General features: G+C 44.7%; 1 protein-coding gene across 6 annotated transcripts in view; it reads right to left on the bottom strand.

Annotated features, from left to right (window-relative positions):
- SEPTIN11 (septin 11) overlaps window positions 1-23,991 on the bottom strand; it is an 89,123-nt gene that overhangs the window by 681 nt on the left and 64,451 nt on the right. For 2 of the 6 annotated variants that reach the window (XM_073891808.1, XM_073891812.1), the window contains 5 exons: window positions 20,046-20,142; window positions 18,398-18,566; window positions 10,057-10,189; window positions 8,485-8,672; window positions 1,149-2,716 (listed from right to left, as the gene is read on the bottom strand). In XM_073891808.1, coding sequence (XP_073747909.1) covers window positions 2,692-2,716; window positions 8,485-8,672; window positions 10,057-10,189; window positions 18,398-18,566; window positions 20,046-20,142 — 612 coding nt within the window. In that variant the 3' untranslated portion in view covers window positions 1,149-2,691. Of the gene's footprint in view, window positions 1-8; window positions 671-1,148; window positions 4,985-8,484; window positions 8,673-10,056; window positions 10,190-18,397; window positions 18,567-20,045; window positions 20,143-23,991 lie in introns of those variants that run through there. The other 4 variants (XM_073891809.1, XM_073891810.1, XM_025887271.2 and 1 more) reach the window with 4 other exon arrangements.

Below are 23,991 nucleotides of genomic sequence, written 5' to 3'. Positions count from 1 at the left end.
AAAATAAAAACATTGCATCAATAGAACACTCCAAATAAAAAAATTGTAGCCATCTCTGTTCATGCAATATCAAAAGTCAAAAAAAAAAAAAAATCCCAAACTCCAAAACAACCCATAAAAACTAACAAAAGGAAGGAGAATGTTGCCCAGATCTTATGACCTGATTGATGGTTGAGGGTCCCGATGGGGCTGTTCAGAATGTCACGCATGGGACAGAGAGGTCTGGAGTTAACATGAGATCGAGTTTGTGGACCCTGGAGGTGCTGACCACCTCAGAGTAGGGTATGTGCTGTCTTCAGTCCGTGAGTTCTCGGATCCGCAGCTTCAAGAACATGACAGCTAAGCAAGAGGATCCCAACACATGGCTACCCTGGGTCTTGGCCCAAGTTCTCTTTCACTGAATTTCCTTTTAAGCATTATTAAGTATTACTGTTTTTGGTAGTGAAAAGTCACCTTAGTAACCACTATGGGCAGTGGTTTGTAAACAGACATTGACAAATACAAACAGCAAGGCAGGAATTGACCCGGACTTTAAAAGAATAGGAGGCGATGGTGGAAATGAGGTAACTCTTCCCCAGCACGCGTGAACAGACACTCCTGCTCTTCTAATGCTCTATGTCCATTAGGGGGGAGTAGGGCTTGTCAACAGGATGGCTACATAAAGAAGAAGCTACAGAGGAGAAAAAAGAAAGATTCAGATTCAAATTTGATTCTTAAAGTTAAAAAAAAAAAAAAAAGAGCTTTTCTACAACAACTGGGGAAGAACAGCAGTGTGTCAGTTAGAAGGCTGACTTCCGTGAGCACAGCCAGGTGTGAGCAGCCCTGGCAGCGCAGACGCCAGAGGCCGGGCAAGAGGTGCCTACCTCCGCTGGGCCCAGGGGTGGGGTGGCGCCAGGGACAACAGTCGGGACAGGAGGGGGTGGGAATGGGGGAGAAAGGGAGGCAGAGACCACATGTGACGTACAGGACACCGCACGGCAAGGATCTCGGAGCAGGTGCTGCTGCCCACTTGGGAGCGTTTGAAATCCCCCAGACAAGGCAGGAAAGCATGAGACTCTTTCATTCCTATTTCTTTTATCCAATACAAGAATCACATGTACATATGCATACCAAACAGTGACTAAAAAGAACTCACAAGAGGGCACACATTGTTTGGGTAAAAATATATTTTCCCCCACGTTGTGTCTTGGCACTAGTGATATATGCATAGATTACCTGTCCACCGCTCTCCTACCTTAACAGACACCAAATTACTGAGCAAGGTGGCTACGTGATTACTTCCTCACTTGAAAAAAATGATAGACTTCATATCAATACAATTATTTTAGTTTTTAAAAAAGACAAGTGTCTAACATGCAGCTTACATATATGACAATTCTGCATTAACACCAAGAGTAGATTACACAACACTTTTAGAAACACATTGGTTATTTTCAAACAGCAAAATGACAATGATCTACAACTACAGTTTAAGGCATATCAGCATATTTTAAAATTAAGAAATAGACAAAGTTCTAATGCTGTTCACAGCTTTTCATTTATTTAAAAAATTCCCTTCATACCTACATACAATCTAGACTTTGTAGGTCATAATTTCCACTAAAGAGTCATCACATATGTATCCTGTCAGTGGAACCAAGACTTCTGGAAGCTGAGAATTGACAATTTCAGACACTTGCAGATGGCAAAGCAGAGGGATCTGAAAGGACGGTTTGGAAGGACCACACACACACAGTATGACATGGGTTGGTTAACAGCTGAAACCCAGATTCAACAGTCTGGATGTGAAACACTTAGGGGTAATGTCAAGAAAGTGAAGAAACCCAGTCCATTCGTTTGAGGTGCACAAGATATGAAGAATAAGTGTAATTGCTGGTGAGATTACAAAGCAGAGAAGGAAGATAATAAGTAACCTGTGCCCAATGTGACATTAAATGTTCCCCTGGTTGAGATGCCCTTTCTGGACAAAACTTTGACCAATTAATAAGGAGCCTAAGCTGGGAAAACATAGTCTCTAACTGCCAGTAAATTCTCGTAAATGCTTTTCCATCATCCTACTGTACATACAAACATTATAGGGACCTAAAATCCAGAAGCAATGGTCATTATGGTTGAACAGAAGATACGGGGAGAGGCCAGCTAGAACTGTCTGGCAAAAAAAAAAAAAAAAAAGGTGTGTTCACTGCCAGCAGTTAGCAGGAGGGAAAGACAATTAAACCAAGATCAGCAAAAAATTAAGCAGTCATAAAGGCAACCTAACATAAAAAATATTTCCCTCTTGGTTTTCTCCAAAGGAAGGTGGTAGTTTCTTAGTCTAGCTTTACTCCATAGTCAGAACCAAGGACCCTCTGTAATATCCAGTGATGCCCACAAGGCTGTGTGGAATGCAGCCTGGGAACAACAATTTCTGACTCCCATATTGGTATCAAGGAAAAGCTGAATTTGTATTTATTGTGGGAAAGGTACAAATGTGGCCATTTTAAATATATTTAGTGTTTTCTTTATTTCTTAATAAACAAAGGCTACTCAAACCAATACCTCCCTACCTCCCTCCAAAAAAGGGTGGGGGGAGAACCCATCTATCCCATTTGTTTCTCTAATTTTAAAAAGTCAGAAAGATCTCAAAGTTTTCTTACTACTGTACTTACATGCAAAGGCGAAAGCACATCCAATTAGATTTGAGGGTATCATTTATTCGGTGCAGAGCCAAGGACTACTGTGAAAAAAGGCACAGATACAGAAAGAAGAGAAGGGCAGCAACAACAAACCAAACAGGGCCAGGGAGTGGGGGGTAGAAAAAGAGTTCAGAAGCAACATGTTAAAAAAAAAAAAAGAGCTTCTAGAACTTTCTTTTGATTTTTTATTCCCTGACTCTCCATATGGTTTATTTTGTTGTGAAAATTTTCATGGGGGAGAAAAAAATCAATCAATCAACAATCTTGGAATCAAAAAGTCAGCTGGATGCCTTTTGCAGCTAGGCTCACTGTCAAAAAGGCTTTAGTGATGCATTAAAAATGATAATTTTAAGGTGACCGTTTTTTGAACTTACAAGTATATTTTCTGTTACAAGGCACAAAAATGCTCACACAAGCAGCAGTTGGAACAAGCATACAACACGAGTATTCAAGCTTTTGTCTGGCGCACAGCGTATGAGCAAATTCAGCCACGGTTAGAAATCGGCATGCCGTCTAGTATTTGGCTGCTCCACAGCTAGCTTTGGACTAGAATCATTAAAAAACAAAACAAAACAAAAACATTAGTCCAGTAGCTCCTAAGCCTGTCTTTATACCACCACTGCGGCTTCCAGTCTTCAGGTTCTAGCCCAGCCTGGTTTGGCCTTCAGTGAAACAATCTTTACTTCACCTAATTAGGCCCACATCAGTTCATGGGAGACCATAACTTGTTTCCCCTAAAAGTATGGTTTGAGGATGAAAAGAAGGGAAAAAGACTTTATTGGAATCAACTAGAGACTTATTAAAAAAAAAAAAAAGGTACGCGTGTGTTGGTCAGGGAGACAGAGTATACTCTATCCTATTTACCTAATGTATGACTAGTGAAGGCCAGGAGGAAGCGAGAGGTGGAGTTCAGGAGAAATATTATTCTTTCAGGTAAGAAACAGGAGACTACAGAGTTAGAAGGTGGGAGGCTCTTGTTAGTAGAGGGGAGAAAAATCAAGAAGATGAAAGGGTAAGCCTCACAAAGGAACAGTACAGAAAAGGGATGAAATGCGCCCCCTCCCACACAAATGTGGTATGGAGTGCGGGTCATGGCCTATGGGTCGGCCCTAATCCTTGCTGATGGGGCAATGGGCTCGTAGCGCTAGTTGGGGTGAGGGAAAAGGTGAGAGGATTCCTTCAAGACAACTGGATTTGAAAGACTAGCTGTTCTATTTCTTCTTCCCTTTCCTGCCATATATGAGAAGGAGACTATGCAAGGAAGCTGGATGTCAGCTGAACTTCTACCTTCTCCACTCGTGGGTTTGTGTTACCTTCCTCCCCATTCCTACCGGAAACCGATGAGGTCCCCTCTCAGAATTGGGGCTGCAGATGATATACAGTTGATAACAAATTTTCTCCTCATGATTACTGAAAAGTATCATTAGAAGTACTGATGTCCTAGAATCGGCCATTGCCCATGGAGAGTATGAAAGAATGCTTATTGTAAGCAGTAGGGAGGCTGTGGAAAGCCTACCATCTTTAGCGGAGGATGCTTCTATGAGGCCATGTTACATGCCCTGACGTTCAAGATCGCTGACTAGGACAGCGTCAAGGTTGTGCTGATAGAAGCGAACATAATCAGCTTTCTCATTACGGTCCAACTTGGCCAGGACTGGGGAGAGGGGGGTTCAGGCACATTTTTAAAGCCGTAAGAGGGTACGGTCTGAGGAGAACCACAACACAGGTCAAATAATGTTATTATAATAATGAAAAATCCACACAAATGCAAAAGTCCTAAAAAGCTGACCCACCATTCTGCCTACGTAGGAAGCTACCTTGGTTTGGGGCAGGTATGGAGAAGAGGCAGAGGGAGTTCAGGGCTTCTGCCCCCATGGAGATGAGAAATCAAGAAAAACAAACTGTTGTCCTGGGTATTCGGGGTTATAGTTCAGCGGCTGAAGCGGTGAGTTCTCCCAACAGACGGACATGGAGCCATTGACCCTCCATCCCTCGGTCCAAAGCAACATACAAGCCACAGGCCTGCTTCCTGCTGCCACTCCGAACAGGCATAAAAGGCCAATCATCTGCTTTCCAGAAACAAAGTCCAGCTGCACATAGCTTTTGGTGTTACTCTCTTGCTCTATCATTTTCCACTACCCAACAATAGTCAGCAAAATGAGTTAATAGTTATTGGTGTCTGGGGAAGGGTAAAAAAAAATAAAATAAAATAAAACAAAAGGACACAGATGGCAGAGATACAATATTACTGCAAAAGCAGGTGAATGCGGGACCATCCTTGGCTTGCCAGGCTTTATGTGAAGCTTGCACTGCAAGTTAAAAAACAAAACAAAAAAGTTAGAAATAATAATAAATAAAAAAGAAAGGAAAATTAGGAGCGCCAGCACCAGCATTCGGTGATGGTGAATGCTCATGCAATGATGATGGAATTGACAGAAATTAAAACCACGAATCTGAGTAAGCTACTCTACATGACAAGCAAAAGCAAAATTTTAATACTGAATTAAAGAACACATGGTTAGTTTCCATTTGCATGTAATTTAGAATTTATGAGTGACTTCTTGAAACCACTCCATGTTATCGTAGAAGGGTTTACTGTTTGATTTTCATTTTCTCAAATAACATAAAACATTATCTATTAGATTTGGGCATCACATCGGTGCTGAAGAGGAGCTGCATCTTTCCATTTCTGAGTGGCTGGAGTCAGAGAATAAATCTACAATAACGTCTCTGAGCAGTTAGCTCGGGGACTGGAGTACAGTGGGCGGAGGACATGCTATGACGTACTTGGGAAGGGGAGCGGGCCCATCCCGCCGCGGTTCCGGCTGCCGCCGCGCGGGGGCGCCCCCTCGCCCAGGTGGAGTGCAACACCCCATCCGAGAGCCGCAAGCCTCACTTTAGGCGCGTCCGCACCGTGCAACCTCGTTCCTCAGCGAGGATCAAAAGTAAACAGGAGCGGATGACCGTATAAACTGTAGTTATCGGATGCCGGGGACCATTTTAAAACGATGGATTTTAAGACCTCTCGGGATGGATGAAGCGTCACCACCCAGGCCTCCTGGCAACGGTGCAGAGTTTTCGGAAAGGAAGAACGCTGTCCACTGAACAACTTACCCCGGGCAGGGCCGCCCCGTGGCCGCCACGAACAAGGACGGCGCCCTGCCGGCCGGGGAGGGGCAGGAGGCAGGAGGCCGGGGAGGCCAGGGAGGGCAGGAGGCGGGGCCGGCTCGACTCTGCCTGTCACCTTAGGAAATGCTATGGGCTTTCAGGCCACTACGGGGCAAGAAGCATAAAGCTTTACCTACGTTAAAAAGGGAGCGTGTCATTAGAATAGAAAAACAATTTAGAACTATTAGAAACACTAAGTTCATTTTCCAGGTGGAAGCATAGCAAGTGCCTACATAAGCATCTCTTTTTGGAACAATTTTCTCCCTGAAACAAAGCCAACTCCTAAGGGACACGTATGGTGACCCCCGCATCTCTCTGGCTACGTGAAGAGGCCAAGAGTCTCCCGTTTGTTTTCAAAGTGCTGCCTGGTGACTTTCTGTGTCATCTCTAGCCCAAACTCTCACGGGGCCCTAAGGGGCGGGGGCGGGGGAGGGAGAGGGGGGCTCTTTAACTTTACACCTCAGCTCTGTGACTGGCAGTTGCTTTCAGTGTTATGGGAAAGTTGTAGAAAAGGTTAAGAACCTACCAAAAAAATATGTGCCATTGTCAGGTACAAACCCTGGTCACTACTTGTGCACCAGATGAAGTCCAATTCTATTAATAATACATGAGAATGTATAAATAAGGCTAAAATAGAATTTACACATACTTCATGTAAACATGAAAAGCATTATACATTGCTAAGGCCCAAGGTTGGGACAAAAATAACCTAAAATGATCAAAAGGGCAAGGAGAAACCTCCCTACCTGGGGAAGTCTGTCACTACATAGACTTTCGTCCAACAGAGGCACAGTGCGGATCAGCTCGTGGAACTTGTGTTGCTTTAAAGGCACATCCAGGCAACGGGAAACATCCTTGGAACGTTGCTGGCCTTTTATAAACATCTTTAGTTCTAAAACATGTACCTTTATGAACATTAGTGCTTCAGGGTAAGAAAAACTTGACTTTGGGTTTCCTAAGCTGTGAGTCAGCAGCTTTTTCTGTGTCATCCATTCCTATGGATGTGGACCCACGCGTGCGTGCACCCACTCACACACCCACACCCACACCCACACCCACACACACACACACACATTTTTATCTTGGGTTAGTTAGGATCAACAAGGGTATGATGCCAAATGACTTCCCTTTCATCTTCACTGGAAGAGTCACGAATCTCTGAATCTTTGTGCGGGGAATGTCACCGGAGTGACGGCTGCTCTCCCGACATGCACAGCACAAAGTGATTTCTGGAACTGGATTATAATCCAGGCAGTTGTTACACTCAGACTCAATCTGGCATAACTAAGGTTTCAGCCCTTGGAGCCCTTGATCCCTCGGGTCTGTACCAACCCCATTAAAATCACACCACACCTGCACCAACTGCTTTCCAATGCTTAGAAAATGTGCTTACTTCTTTGCTCTCTTGACACGTTTTCTGCTGTCTCAGAGCTTGGAAAGTCCAAGTTTGTAAGGTAGAATTTAAAACCTCTCCGTGCGTCCCCATAGTAGTGCACTGTGATTTCTGCCATAGGCAACGTGAGGAGACTCGGCAGGGGTGAGTGTGCGTGCTCACCCCCTCCCCCTGTGATGGGTCTCAACTGCTGTGCAGATCCACTCCAATCTGCGCTACTCTGCAGGATTTAATTCTCTGCCTAGTTGACCACCAAAAGCTTTACCGTTTACTTAACTGTCAGCTTTTCCCCTAAAACCCTGGCACCTGAGGGTAAAGAGTAGGGATCCTGAAACACACCCTGAGCTGCCGTATCACTGCCCTGAGAGCACCGCACGCTCAACAGACGCAGGAGGGCAGCGCCCGTGGGCTTGCCATCCGGGCACCACAAGGGTATTCCTAGAAGGGATCGTACCGCCCACTGTGCTTACTGTCAACCCGGCAGCGATCGTCCTCACACTGCATTCTCTAGTCATGAAGGTGATCTGATGCAGCACTTCAAATCACGAGAGAATTTCAAGGCAGGCCCGACTCTCCCACCGGACTCAGGCGGCCGCTACTGCAGTCAGGCTAGGAAGTGAATAACTGAAGAGCAGAACCTGACCCTTTGGCACCTTCAATCAAGGCCACAGCTTAGAATATTCTTTTGTGTGCTCTGAGGATGGGTGGGGTGTCTTAATGGAAAGGGTATTTTGCTCCCATTTCCACAGTGAAACGGTTCACCATCTCGTTGAATTTAGGGGGAAACTAGGTGGCCACTAGCAGTTTGTCCCAATCTCCCACTTTGGAGACAAGACTTCCCGTGACTGGCTGGATCAGGCCTCGCAACACAGAAGAGAAAAATCTTAACGATCATCATTTTAGGATGCCCTTCACCAAGAGTCATGAGGATTGTCTCCAGAGAGTAGTGAAGAGAAATAGACTGTCTTCTCCAGAGTCCTAGTGTTGGTGCAGAAGATGCCACTGGAGACGGCAGGTTCCTCCAGCCCTGATTGCTTGGTCGTGTGGTCAAGTTTTATAAATTAATGTTTGTGTACCCTTTACAAATACTTTAAAAACCTGTATCATCTTCCCTGCACTGTAGAGAAAAGACTTGCTTTTATCTTTCTGGTAACAGACCAGTTTCCAGTCTGTCAATGGGAAAAGTAGACACATGCAAGAGGAATAAATTGTTAGAGGGCCCCGAAGCATGGGGGGACACCCGCTTACTTTTTCTTATCCTTGTCTTTCTTGGTTTGCTGGGCCCCAGACTGCTGTGCCTGGGACTGTAGTAGCTGAGCGGCTGCTTTCTTCTTCTGGAAACTGTTCACTTCCTCCTCCAGCTCCTTCTTCTTGTCTTCCACTTTCTTCTTCTCTTCTTGGTGTGTCCGCTTCAGGAGGTCAAACTTCTCATGGAGCTGCAGAGGGAAAGAGGAGGGCAAGCTGGGTGAAGGGAGCGGAAAGTTACTGCTGCAGGTCGCGCGGACCCGCTCCAAATCAAAGCATGCTCCGTGCTGCCGCAGCCGTGGCAGTCCTGCGAGGGCAGCACCATCTGGCAAAGCGCAGCAGGGGGAGCCCTACTACGCGCCTCTGCGACTTGGACGCCCTGGCGCTGAAGGGGATCCTGTTCATTCTTACTGACAATAAAATACATATTCCTTGTAAGAAGCACAAAGAAGAAAAAGAATTATCCACGCTCCTAATTAGCAATTTACCCGAGTGGTAAGAGTAGTTCTTTATTTCTGGTCCTTTTTCAAAATGTGTAATATACATTTACTTATAGACACCCGCGGTGACTACAGAGGATATAGGCTATTCAAAGAGTAAGAATCTGTTGGGAGGTTTCTCGCAAATTTCTCGACAAATTGAATTTAGAAAGTTATCACGAGGCAGAAACAACAGCAGGGAGGAAGGAAGGACAGAAAGAATTAAGAAAAAAACTCTTACTAATTTTAGATTTTTATCCAGCATCCACTTGGTACTTATAGCCAACAACAGATAAGGATCAACTTTCCTTTCTCTGCACCAAACTCTATTGAGTGCTTAGCTATTTAACCACTAAATTTCAGTAGTCTTTATAAAGATAAATTCAAAGGGAATGATGAGGAAATTATGTAGACAATTTGGAAACGTGCAGAGCTATAGTTCAAGCACTTGAGATATGCACTTGAGATATTATCTAACATCAGAGACAAATAAGTTACTCTCTCTCCCTCCCACTCTCTCTCCCTCCCTCCCTCTCTCTCTCTCTCTCTCTCTCTCTGTCTCGATGGGATGAGTGCTATAGCAGAAATCCACGTCAGCTTCTAGGAAGCAGTTAATGTGGCCTGGTCACGGGCAATGACAGGCAGGCACAAGGACACCGGAGCAGCAAGTACATGCCCGCAAAGGGCCCCTCCACCGTTTACCTCACCGAGCTGGCTGACAGACGACAATAATAATAATCATGGTCCCAGAATCCCAAATCTTAACGTTGCGGAGACTTACAAATTGAGGAAATACGGAGCTACAGAGAACACGGGACCACACCTGGAGACCTAAGGTCTAGTTTTAGTTTCGGCTCTGCTACTTACTAGGTATGTGACTACAGAAATCATTTAACCTCCAGGCCTCTCAGTTTTATCATCTGTAAAATGGGGATAAGAACACCTGACCTGCTTTCCTTACCATGTTAGTCTACTGCTCACATGATAAGATACACGTAGAAAGTACTCAGGAGAGGATGAAGTTCTAGAAAATGTGACGTATTAATAACACACCTCGCTTATTTGTCTCTGCCTCGAAGGAAGACAGATGGCTTACCTCTTTCTCTGCCTCTTTAAGTTCAGCTTCTTTCTCCTTCACTCTCATCACAAACATTTGCCTCATTTCTTCTTCTTTCTTCTGAAGTTCTCCCAGAAATTCATTTCTTTTCGCTTCGTAAGTCTCCTGAAGACTATTCAAAAGCCACAAGACAAGGAGAGTGTTGTGAAGTTGAACAGGAAATTTCAGCTCATATAGTTTCTACTCATTGCTCCCAAAAAAATAGATGAGGCTGCCACTTACTATGTTAAAGGACACATAAAATGGCACACCATCTTCTTTTCAGTTATGCAGTGACCAGAAAGACAAGCACATCGAGAACCGGGGATGAGTCAGTAAGCGCGACGTAGCATTACAGGTATGTCTTACTGGCCACGTTTACCCTGTATATCTTCACACAGGGAAAGCCTGGGTTGGGCTGGCCAGTATCTTCCAGATCAGCAAACAAGGCAGAAACCAAGTAAAAGACTTTTAGGAGACGAAGGCAGCATAGCGTAGGGAGAGAATGCAAAGGCACTGGAGCCACACGGGCCAGGGTTTGGATTCTGGCCACAGCAACTTACTGACTGATCTTGGGAAGGGCACAGTCCCTAAGCTTCAGTGTTCTCTATCTAAGATGTGGATACAACAGCATTTACCTTCTAGGGACAGGAGTGTGGGAGTTACACGGGGGCAAAGTGAGGAGAGCATTCGACATACCCTCTGCGGCAAATACTACCCTTTCCCCCTTCACCTCCCGCCAGTCCCCAATTCAGAAAATGGATTCAGTGAACCATCTAAAGAGACAATGGTATATCTAAAGATATTATAGAAAATTGCTACTTCAAGTTATATTACCAACTGTAAATAGAGCAGGCAGGAGTTTTATTTTTATCTTAAACCCCAACCACCTCCTGACTCTCTACAGAACTTTGAGCCCAATATTTTAAATCAAATGCGAGACTCGGCTTTATCTCTAAGTCAGAACAAATACATTGACAGAAAAATTGCCTTTGGTAACACAACTTAAGAAAACACACCCCCATATCCACACCTACACAAACAGAGAAACACTTGCTGATATTTGATAAGGTGTTATTTCTATTTCTCCCTTGCAGTTTCCCCTAGAACAAGACTTGTTACAGTAACACAGGTCTGCAGGATTATCCACCTTTACCCGTGGACTGAATTCATCCGAAGTGCTGACTCCAAACTGGAGAGCACCCGTGGATAACCCTGGCCACCATGCAGAGCCACCTCCCTGCACCCACGCTTGTCCTTTTAGAAGGAGAAAAAGGACATTCAGGACATTTACAATGCGTGTAAACAATTAGAAAGTGTGTTCATTAGGATTGCTTATAATTCTGTAATCAACACTTTCAGTGGTTGATTAAAAATATGTTCTCCTGGGGCGTCTGGGTGGCTCAATCAATTGGCTGTCTGACTCGACTTCGGCTCAGGTCATCGAGCCCTGAGTCAGACTCTGCGCTGGGCATGGAGGCTGCTTAAGATTCTCTCCCTCTTGCTCTGCACTCCCCCTACCCCCAATGCTCATGCGCACTCTCTCTCAAAGAAAAACAAACAAAAAAACGTTCTCCTGTCCTCAAGAATTTCAACACTACCTGTTAATGAACAATCAAGTACTTTGGGTTTCCAGAGTTTCATATTATCTTTTGAAACAAAAACAATTTTGGCCAATGTTGACATTGGCTAATATTAATAGCAGTCTTTGGACTTGAAATTTAATCTTAAATTATAGCCACAGAGATATAGAAATGTACTGATAGAATTCATGAATTTGATCTTGCTTGTTAGCATCTAATGAACTCTTTATCACCTTTATCTAGATCAGAACTGCCAAAGGCAGAAGATGACCTGTCCCTGGTACAAAACTTTGAGGGATACTTTATGATTATGAATATAACCACCCACTTCTTTCTAACAAAGAGGGGAACACCTTTTACAGCAACACTGCCCAACATGTATTCTGGAGATCACTAGTTTCAAGAGATCTTCAGAAGAGGGGTTCCTGAGGCAAAAGAGTAAAGGGAAAACGCTCTTTGAGGTCTCCTGTTGGGAGAGTCACAATGCACGGTGGCTCGCAAGCCCGGCAGCATGTCAGGTTGGCCTGGGCATGTTTTATTGGACTTTTCAACAGTTTCCTAACCCCACTCCTGGAAGTGCTGACTCAGGATGGCAGGCGAAGACAAAATAATCTGTATTTTTAAAATGCTTCCAGGTGATCTGATGTAAGTCGTCTGCCAACCACTGCTTGTTTTAAACGCTCTGAAAGTCCTTACATACAAGAACCTGTTTATTAACTTAGAGCTCCCCAAAACTGTTTAATCGTGGAAACTTTTTAAGTAACGCACAGAGAGAATGTACTTTAAGTAATGCTACCTAGAATACGAGAACCCTCACGATAACTCTTGTCTTATGCAGTCCCAGCCACAACCTAACTTATGCTCCGGTTTCTGGAGATACGTTTTCAAGCTATGGGTCATGACCCAAGTGAGGGTCTTAACCAATATGTTAAATGAAAAAGTTTAACAGAATAGGATAGAAAATACCAGAGTGTGCTGCAAACAATAAGAGCAGTTGTACTTCCAAATTTGTATACTGGATCATGATACAGAACCCATTTATAGTGAAGGTTGCCACCCAAAGTCAGAAAGCCCGTGTCCTCGAAAAAGGTGATCAACTAACACTACGCCTGGCCAGACAGGCTTGGCCAGGAGACTCAGCGCAGCCTCAGCCATCCGGGCCAGAACAGGAAAGCGGTCTCCACAAATGCTACTCAGGTCATCACTGTGTCCTAGGATATGAACCAGGTTTTGAACTCTGACACTGGAAATGATAAGCAACACTCAGGAAATCATAAGACCCTACTCCAAGGAGTCACAACTACAGAGAGATACTGAGAAATGACTTCGAACAACCACACACTCATGGGGTCAGAGTCCCCAGAAGCCTCTGGCAGTTGAGTTGCAAACGAGAGACACCAGAAACCCTCACTAATGCTTCCAGTCAGTAAAAACCAGTTGAGAAGGAACTGGTTCTGTCATCCACTCACAGATCCCTAACGGGATGACGTCTTTGGCAATTTTTAGCTCTTTCAACTTAATTTTTAATTGTAATTATTTACACCCTTTTCTCAGTGTGAAATATGCAATTTTTTCATGAGGTTTTAAGCTGGATTGAAACCACAAATTCTATCTTCTCATTTTCTCACTTTTTTAATTAAGGTTTTATTTTTAAGTAATCTCTACACCCAATGTGGGGCTCGAACTCACAACCCTGACATTAGGGGTCACATGCTCCTCTGACTGAGCCACCCAGGCGCCCCTCTTCTCGTTTTCTTAACAGCCCTAGGCAGGGATAGGTGTCACTCACGGAAGTCAAGGGGAAGGAGAACTGAGTACAGGTAGTTCAGTTCAGACTTTATTCTGGTAATTCACACAACATAATTCTCTCTCTGTTCCAATCCCCAGGAACCACCTGGTGAAGGGCATGCCCCAGAAGAACACATCACCAGTGTTTACGAAGCAATTTACACATGAGAATTCATCAATCCTCACAATAACCCAGTAAGGTGGGTATTACTAACTATCCCCCATTTCCTAGATGAAGAAACCTGGATACAAATGTTTAGTCATCTGTCTAGGTCACACAATGAAGAAGCTCAGACAGGAGTTCTACCCACTACACTGCACAGCTGGTGAACCGAGGTCTACATGTTCCCCTCAAACAAATGGGTCTCATGGACCTGAAAACTTTGTGATCTCTTGAGAGAATGGTGGTTACTAAGCCCTTTTCGTGACCTGAGTCAGGAAAAGGGGGTATTCTGAGATAAGGAATGGGCAGTTTGGACGGGAGCTGTTGGGAAAAGGGCAATGGTGTCTCAGAAGAAAAGCAGCAGGACCAAGATCGGTGCGGTCCCCACTTGGGTCCTATGTCCCCCTCCTCTTCTCCAGACACTAGCCACAAAGCGACTGAGGTCAGGGGAAGGGAGACATGGGTGCAGAGAAGGTCCAGAAGGCTATAGGGCAGCAGGTGGGAAAGATGGGCACAGGGGAAAGCAAGCTGACATCTGGACAGGTACGTAGACAGATACAGAGATTCTGCCACAGGACAACTCTGAGTTGAGGCAGATTCAAGGACACCAGCAGGGACGACCTCAGCTTTACGGCCTCCCATGTACTTCCCAGGCTTTCATACAGCCTGTTACTGTGTTCACCCTGTTTTTGCTTCACACTGTACCATATATTTGAGTGATGGCTGCCCCTTCCTAGCCTTGGTTTTATTTATTTTTTTTTAAAGATTTTATTTGTTTATTTGAGAGAGAGAGAACGAGAGATAGAGAGCATGAGAGGGAAGAGGGTCAGAGGGAGAAGCAGACTCCCTGCCGAGCAGGGAGCCCGATGTAGGACTCGATCCCGGGACTCCAGGATCATGACCCGAGCCGAAGGCAGTCGCTTAACCAACTGAGCCACCCAGGCGCCCCCCTAGCCTTGGTTTTAGAGGTCACTGTCTGCTTCATAAACACAAGAGGGGCTTGGAGGACAAAGAGTAGACATAGGGTGCTCAAAGGGAAGGATGGACTTCATTGTACACCTGCACAGAAAGCCTCTGCTTTGAGAATATACTTACACCCGTCTCAGCTCACCCAAAATTCCCATGGAAAAAAATCTAAGAGCATCCGGGAATGAGGACTTTTTAGATGAAATTCTGGAAAGCCACTCAAATCAGCTGCAGTTTTTGCTTTTCCTTAACTGTGTCATCTTTCAAGCAGGGTCCCCTCACTGCACCGCCATCCCCCCCTTCAGTGTGGTCCAAGGCTCATAGGAAGTGCTGGGGATGCTGGAGATGCCTCAGAGGGAAAGTCGGAGCCCCTTTTAAAGTAGTGGTTCTCAAGAAATGGAAAACCAAGTTGATTTCACCTTCCTATTTGCCAAGTCAGTTGATTCAAAGCCAGTTTTGATGCTCCCAATGATCTTGCTTGCACCAAGATGGACACCTGAGTTTAAACGATGGACAAACCATTTCCAGAGTTCCCAGTAACTGAAATGATAGCAAGTATTTCAGAAAGTCTACTTTTCTCTACTTATTTTTTTTTTGTATAGGGAAAAGAGTAAAGGCTTTGGATGTATATTTATAATCTATTCCCCCTTTTCATTATCAAAAAGGAAACCTCAGTCCCCCAATACTTTATTTTTGCTTTTGTTTCCCTTGCCTGAGGAGACATGTCCACAAAATGTTGCTATAGCCAATGTCAGAGAAACTGCCTGTGGTCTCTTCTAGTTTATGGCTTCAGCTCTCACATTTATGTCTTCAATCCATTTTGAGTTTATATTTGTGTATGGTATAAGAAAGTGGTCCAGTTTCATTCTTTTGCATGTAGCTGTCCAGTTTTCCCAACACCATTTGTTGAAGAGACTCTCGTTCCCCCGTTGCATATTCCTGCCTCCTTTGTCATAAAGTAACTGACCATGTGAGTGTGAGTTTATTTCTGGCTCTCCATCCTGTTCCACTGATCTCTCTGTGTATTTTCGTGCCAGGACCACAGTTTCAATTACTACAGCTTTGAAACATATCTTGAAATCTGGGATTGTGATCCCTCCAGCTTTTTCTTTCTAGCTATGTCTCCTCAGGCAAGGGAAACAAAAGCAAAAATAAACTACTGGGACTACATCAAAATAAAAAGCTTTTGCAAAGCCAAGGAAAGCATCAACAAAACTAAAAGGCAACCTATTGCATGGCGAAGATATGTGCAAATGAGGTAGCTGATAAGGGGTTAATATCCAAACTATATAAAGAACTTATATGACTCAACACCAAAAAAATCCAATTAAAAAATAGGCAGAGGATCTGAACATTTTTCCAAAGAAGACATGCAGACGGCCAACAGACACATGAAAAGATGCTCAACATTGCTCATCATCAGGGAAACGTAAATCAAAACCACAATGAGATATTGCCTCATGGCTAGTATCAAAAAGACAAGAAATAACTAGTGTTGGCGAGGATGTGGAGAAGAGGAAACCCTTACACACTGCTGGTGGAAATGTAAACTGGTGCAGCCACTCTGGAAAAGTGTGGCAGTTCCTCAGAAAATTAAAAATAGAAATATCATACAATCTAACAATTGTACTACTGGATATTTATCCAAAGAAAATAAAAATATTAATTTGAAAAGATGTATGCACCTTATGTTTATTGAATATTACTTACAAAAGCCAAGATAGGGAAGCAACCTAAGCATCCATCAATAAGTGGATGGACAAAGAAAATGTGGCATATACCCACAATGGAATATTATCCAGCTATAAAAAAAGAATTAGATCTTGCTGTTTATGACAAGATGGATGGAACTCATGCTAAGTGAAATAAGTCAGGCAGAGAAAGACAAATGCCATGTGATTTCACTTATGTGTGGAATCTAAAAAACAAGGCAGAGGAATTGGGGCACCTGGGTGGCTTAGTCGGTTAAGCGTCCAACTCTTGGTTTCGGCTCGGCATGATCCCAGCTCGTGGGACCGGGTTCCGAGTCAGACTCTGTGCTCGGTGCGCTCTTGCTCTCCCTCTGCCCCTCCTCCTGCTTGCTCTCTCTCTCTCTCTCTCTCTCCCTCTCTCAAGTGAATAAATAAATCTTTGAAACAAAAACAAATGAACAAAGTAACAAACAAAAACCAGACTCTAAAATACAAAGAACAGACTGGTGGTCGTGGGGGCAAGGGTGTGATAGGTGAAATAAAGAGGACGCTGGATATAAATAAAAGAAGATAGAAACAGATCAAGTTTGTACCAGTCGTAAAATAAATCGGTCACAGCGATGGAAAGTACACCACAGGGAACACAGTCAATGATACTATACTAACGTTGTATGGTGACCACACTTCGCATGGTGCGCACTGAGTACTGCCTAGAATTACTGAAGCACTGTGTTGGACGTCTGAAACTAATACTGTGGGTTAATTATTCCTCAATAAAAAAAATAAATGAATGTGAGATTACAGTGAGGTATAAAAACAAAACAAAGCAAAACAAAGAAACCTTAGGCCAGAAGAAACGAGACCAAATGGGGAGCAGCAGATGTGTGAATAAAGCATACTGTCTACAAATCAAGGCCTGGATGCCGTCCGCCACCGTCCCAGAGCCCAGGAAGTCAGGGAGGCCTTGCGGAAGCCAGCCGGAACCGCCCAGCAACGCCGCCTCCTGGTGGGCACTTACCCTGGGCTTGCAGGAGGAATTTTAATTTAAATGCCAAAAACAGAGGCAGCAGAGGAGGAAATAAGTGTCTTCCAAGGAACTGCGGCCCCTACTCTGTGCCCAGACACACCTCGCATCACCTCAACTGCAATCTCCATTAAGACTGCTGTGTGGGCCCAGGAACGACAAAGCCAATCCTCTGCTGAGCCCGGAGGTGGTAAATCTGGCCCGGAAGCCCCACCTGCCCTTACCACTCCGTGGCCAAGGTACTCAGCCCCTGCCGTCCCTCCCCCGCCACCAGGTTCTGACAGGGACGGGGCCTTTGCTAGGCTGCTAAGTCTACATTAATTTTAGTATTCTCCCCTTCACGTTGGGCCTCTGGGTCTCCATCCATCGATGATGTGGGAAAATACACAAGACATTTTCTACAAGTTATTCCCTTTCCTCCTCATTAGTAGCTAGCATTGTACTGAACCACTGAGAGCTGGGAAGAGCCTTGGGAAGAGAGACCTGGCCGGCAGCCACGAGCGCGGCATGCTGAAGTGAGTGGCCATGACTCGGTAAACGCCTGCGCTGGGCCCTGTGCCTCTGCGAGTAGAGTGGTTCAGAGCAGGGGTTCACTTCCTACTTATAGGGCCCTGGGAGGTTGTTTACACTTTCCGTACCTTAGTGTCCTGGCCTGTAAATGAGGAGGATAATGACAGCAACTACATGGGGTAGTTGAGATAATGCCAAAAAAGTGGTGATCACGATGCCTGGCAATTATGCTACTAAGGTGTCCCCACCAGGTCCCTCTGTCACTGATATCTTAATCCAACAAGCATTTCTTTTTTTGAAAGATTATTTATTTGAGAGAGAGATAGAGAGTGTGTGTGTGTGTGTGCGCGCGCGCGCGCATCTGCACGCGCACACCTGTGCCCATGCAGAGGGAAGGGCAGGGGGTGAGAATCCTGAAGCAGACTCCCCACTGACCACGGAGCCCAACGTGGAGATGGATCTCACAACCCTGAGATCATAACCCGAGCCGAAATCAAGAGTCGGCCACTTAACTGAGTCACCCAGGCGCCCCAATCCAATAAGCATTTCCATGATGCACCAACACACCACTCAAGCCACTATCTGGAGAACAGCTGACTGCTAGGTGCCCTCATACCTGAAAGGCTTGCTGTCAGGGTCAGTGTCCTTGAAACCCATCTCCTCGAGCTTACAGCGCCGATACAATTCATAATGGCGGGTGTGAGTCTGCTCTCGCAAATCTTCCATGTTCACACGGATCAGCATCTCCCGAAGTTTCACGAAATCACAATGGTTTTCATTCTCAACTGCGAGAGATGGGAAGGTGGGGGTGGCTATTAGCAACGATGTCCCTGAAAATCTGAAGTGACACTTTCAAGAGGTGATCACCATTGCTCCTGAAATCTCTGAAGTCTCAAAGCCACCTGAAGACCTTTACTGGATTCGTCTCACCTTTCCAATGAAGACAAGAGTGCCGACCACGCGGACCATGACACTGATGACAGGACTGACTGCAGAGGGCCTGCTCGAGGCAGGGCACCGCGGGAGCAAGTGTGTAAATATGGTCTTTACTCTTCAGAATAATTCTGCCAAGTAGGCGTGGCGACTCTTGCCTTGCAGATGCAGAAGCAAGGCTGTGATAAGCACGCTGACCTCCTGAGTAGAGGTAGCAGAGTCTACATTTAAACACCCCAACATCAGGCTGCAAAGCCAGGTCTATTTCCACTACTCCATGCCCCCTGGAAGTATACAAGGCAGTTCTTACATATCGCTTCTTTAAATTTTATCAACACTATGAAAAAAGTTCTACTGTAGAAAAATAGGTAATATTCATAAAAATTAAAACTTTCCCAGGAACCCCAAAGGTGTAATTTCTTCTCACTTCTCACAGATTTATTGCCTTTATTCAGAACAAAAGAAAAGGAGGACTGATAGATCTTAAACCAATGAAGGAATTTTCTGTAGTGATCCTACTTAACCTCTAGCATTGGGCATCTTCCTTCAAAAGGTACAAGGGTAGGGGCGCCTGGGTGGCTCAGCCGTTAAGTGTCTGCCTTCGGCTCAGGTCCTGATCCCAGGGTCCTGGGATCGAGCCCCGCATCGGGCTCCCTGCTCAGCAGGAAGCCTGTTTCTCCCTCTCCTGCTCCCCCTGCTTGTGTTTCCTCTCTTGCTATGTCTCTCTCTGTCAAATAAATTAAAAAAAAAAAAAAAAAAAATTCTAAAAAAAAAAAAAAAAAGGTACAAGGGCAGGTAACAGAGTCCTTGCCCAGCCAAGCAACATATGGGAAGCTTCTTTAGATCAGAGACTGTGGGCATGTCCCACAGTGCCAAACTAGGTCAGATAGCCTTATAATTTACTGAGATAATATTTAACTGGAAGACAAGTTTTCCAGAGATAATGGAGAAACAAGTATCCTCTTATTTACAAGAAACGTTTTGCAGCTTTCTTATACTTTGCCGATGAAACTGGTATGAGAGTGGTTGAAACTACTAGGCAAGAACTCTTTTCTATCAGGAATGTATACTGAATTTGCCACACAAGCCAACACTCTTTGAGGGGCTGCCTCACTGGCACTAGGGCTCTGCACTCACCGCTCCCCACGGTCTACCTACCTGGTCACCGTGTCTTGCTTCCTCGCTTGACAACTGTCATGGGTAGAACCCTACTGCTCCCTTCCTCCTGCCTACAGCTGAGCACCTCCCCAAACACAGCAGGGAAGGAAGGAAAGTGGACAGTCACCACAGAGGTTAAATGTGAAGACACCCTTCCCGTACTGTGCACCTACCCTGCACCACACCCCAGGGGTACTGCCTGGCCTTGGCCATCTTGTTGCCGATCTTCACTTCTTCGGTGCTGCCGACCACTGCAAATGGGAGATGGACCTGTGAAGCGACACAAGGACAGAGACGAGTTACCTTCTCCAGCTCCGCCCTCTTCTGCAGGCCTCACTTAGCAGCAGGAGAAAACAGGGAGGGAGGGGAGGAGAGGGAGGAGAGGCACGGGGCTCTGGGGTTGGGCTGCGTGCACCCCACCCTTTCTACAACCAAATACGGACTAGGTGCTAGGAGCTAGCTTCAAGGGAAGCGGTAGGAGTCTGCACCCACACAGGAAGCTTCAGACTCGTGTTGTACAAGACCACAGCCACTAATATGTGTGGCCACTGAGCACTTGAAATGGGGCTTGTGGGATTAAGACACTGAATTTTTAATTTTATTTACTTTTAATTCATTTACATTTAAATTTTAAAATGGAAGATAAAATATTTTTCCGTTAGATAAAATTCTGTTGTTTGGGGACTTCACTTCATTTTGCTTCAAACTCAAATCTTCTAAAAGAAGAACCAGTTTGCTCAATGTGGATGCAAACATTAGAGGAAACTTATCTCTTTGGTAGTTAGTTCATATTGAAAAACTTTCAAGTATGTTAGAAGCAACTTGAGTATTCACCCAAATTGGGATATGCTGTAATTATAAAATATACATTGGATTTCAAAGACTTACTGTCAAAGTATCTCATTAATTTTTATATTGATTACATGTCGAAATGGTAATATTTTGAATATATTCAGTAAAACTTTTAAATTAATTTCACATTTCCTTTTACTTTGTTTTTTTATAATGCCACTTCTGCCATATTTTTTTAAAGATTTTATTTATTTTGAGAGAGAGAGAGAGAGAGAGAGAGAGAGCCCAGAGGGAAGGGCAGAGGGACAAATAATTCCAAGCAGACTCTATGCTGAGCACAGAGCCCAACATGGGGCTTGATCTCACAACCCTGAGATCAGGACCTAAGCCAAAACCAAGAGTCCAATGCTTAACTGACTGAGCCACCCAGGCGCCCCCTTTTTACCTTTTTAAATGTGACTACTGGAAAATGTTAAATTACTTGTGTGACTCATATTATATTTCTATTGAACAGCATTGGTTCAGATAGTTGGCCATTGCACAAAATTCAAGTCAGAAATACACTTTAGCCCAAATTACTGGCCCAAGCCTTGCAGCCCAGACTTATCTCAAGCAGAGGTGGTGTTCAAGACAACGGACTGTTCCACATTGACTTCTTTGGTACCTATGTCTACATTCTGGGAGTAGGGGATGGAACAGATAGTAATTCCACCTTTTTTCTATTAGCATATAAAATAAGAAGATTTGAAATGGATGTTCCGAGACGTATTATCTCGAGTTCCTTGATCCACTGCTCTTCTACTGCAGAGAAGCTGAGAAAGACAAGAATGTTTCAAAGCCAAATCCTCTCCCACAGAGGGCATAACTCTCAGCCCAGGCTGCCCAAGTGGTATTTCACTGATGCTGAGGATAGTTCTATTTTCTGGTTCATCTCACACTCTGGAGAAAGGAAGGAAACACATTCTCTTTCTCAGACTCTGATTCTGGAACTGTAACATGTTCCCTGAAGTTGAGGAGCACCAGGACCCTTCCGGCCAACATTTTGGTGTAATGACCCAAGAAAACCGTTTTCTCTGCTCACCCTGAGGGACAAAAGCAACTGCCAAAGAAATCTGTTTTCCACCTATCACGTGGGATTTCATCACTAGGAATTGCTTGCAATGGAGAGCCTAAAAAACAATTTCTTGTTGAAGAACAAGATTAATTTGGGACAACCAGCTCGATTAATCAGATAAAGAGAGAAAGAACCAAGATTCACAGCTATTTTCTTTCCAAGAAATTTAACACGAATTTAGTTGCATGACCATCCAAAATGATTTAAGAGGATGGGGAGGGAGATAAAGAGAAAATTAGATGATATTCATTCACGTTATTTCTCAAATCCTACGCTGACATCCCAAATCATGGCTCTGCAGCAGAATAAACCAGTGCTGCCCTGCCCGAGCTCCTGACAACGCCGTAACACGAGCTCGCTGCTCCACGGGCGTCACTCCCACCGGCCCCGCTGACAGCTGTGCCATGTGAGGGGTGGGCTGCGGTCTCCTCTCACCTGAGTACCTACCCACGGGATTGGTGTGGGCACTAAATGTAAATAAGGCCTCGCGCAGCAGCTGGTGCACAGTAAATCCTCCACAGATGTCAGAAACGTCAGGCACTATGATTATTAAGAGAGCTCTCGGTACCCACAACCAGAGAGTTCTAGATGTGGAGGAGACCTCACATGCTACCTGTTTCGATCCTGCTTAGGAACTCCTTCTACCACAGCTGTTCTAAGCACTTTGATTCAGAATCTGTGGTCCACCCCCCGGCAGTGGGAACACGCTCCTTCCACGGGGTGTTTGCTACGCTGCGGTGGTCCTGATGGCCAAACCCCTCACTGCCGTTCACTGTTGGTTTCAGCTCTGTCTTTTGAATAAGAGCAGTCACTCTCCCCTATGACAACCTTCCTTACACACCCCCTCAGGCCATCTCCTCAGGAAGAGCCTGCTCTCCAGTTTCCAGAAGTTCCAGAGCCTTTACTATCCTGACCACAGGAGCATGGCAGCCACAGTGGGTCATACAACTCAGAGTGTGACCAGACTAGAACAGAGTGGAGCTGGGCTATCTTTGCTTTAATGAGCTCCTAAATTTTAAATTCATACAACAGTCCCAGAGAGGGGAGGAGCTGCACTGGCTTCCAAAGTCCTAGGCATATCAGGAATAACTTAAGGAAGAAACAGTGCTACATAGAAAAGTCCATATGCTGAACTGAAGAAAAAATTTTTGTGTTATAACCCTGTTCTCCTAAATTATGATGGCAAACAACACAGATGTGGGACCAGGGTTGAAATCTCAGTGGTGCTATTAGCTGGCTTTGACCAAGTCATTTAAGTCTCCAGATGAGCTTCAGTAGGAGTCCCCTTCATATGAAATGCCTAGCATAGGCAAATCTATAGAGATAAGAAAGTCGAGTGGTGGCTGCCTAGGGCTGGAATGGTTAGAGAATTGACTGCCAAAAGGTACACAATTTCTTTTTGGGGTGACGAAAAGGTTCTAAAATTGATGGTGGCAATGGTTGTACAACCCTGTGAATATACTAAAAACCACTGAATTACATGCTTTAAATGGGTAAATTGTACAGTATATCAATTATATCTCAATAAAGCTGTTAATTAAAAAAAAACAGTGCCTTTGGTGCATTTAATGACTTCATTAGACACTTTTCATGACCAGATCTAAGGGAAGTAGAACATAGCTCAACCTACCACAACTTAGACTGACTTCTGCTGCCAATAGCATACTTTTGGATCATTTTTTAGCATGTATCCAGGGAAAGGCAACTTATTTAATAGCTTCTAATTGCATTTCACTGAAGCTAACCTACAATTTTAAGAATTCCAAAAACCATCATTGGGCATCTACTATGTGCAAAGAACGCTACTTTTACAGAAGTTATGCATTCCTAAGTGAAAAAAAAATGTATAGTAATTGTGGCCAAGAGAGGAGCTATGGCTGTGAGATACAAAAGAGGCAGTGGGAAAGATTCAGGTGTCAGCGGGCAGCATGGAGGCTCACCACAAGACATCATATCGCAGGTGCACCTAAGATTTGCTGAAGCTTTAGTCCTTTCTCTTCTGACCATCCTGCCTGTGAGGTGAAGAAATTATACCTCGACTGCCAGTTAACCCAAGGGTTCAGGAAAGGGTAGGAGAAGCAGAAAGGAGGGAAAGGCAGGAACCCATCACAGAAGCCAAAATGAGGCAGGTGGACATATTTCCGCCAACAATGCCAGAAACAAGCAGAGATCTATTTCCTGTAAGCCGCTTTGTATGACATGGTGCCGGGCAG

This window comes from Callorhinus ursinus, unplaced genomic scaffold (assembly GCF_003265705.2).
Source record: "Callorhinus ursinus isolate GAN/ISIS: 27379988/994484 unplaced genomic scaffold, GSC_fseal_2.0 scaffold4, whole genome shotgun sequence".
NCBI lineage: Eukaryota > Metazoa > Chordata > Mammalia > Carnivora > Otariidae > Callorhinus > Callorhinus ursinus.
Note: the sequence above shows the minus strand (reverse complement) of the source record. Positions and strands in the feature narration are given on the sequence as shown.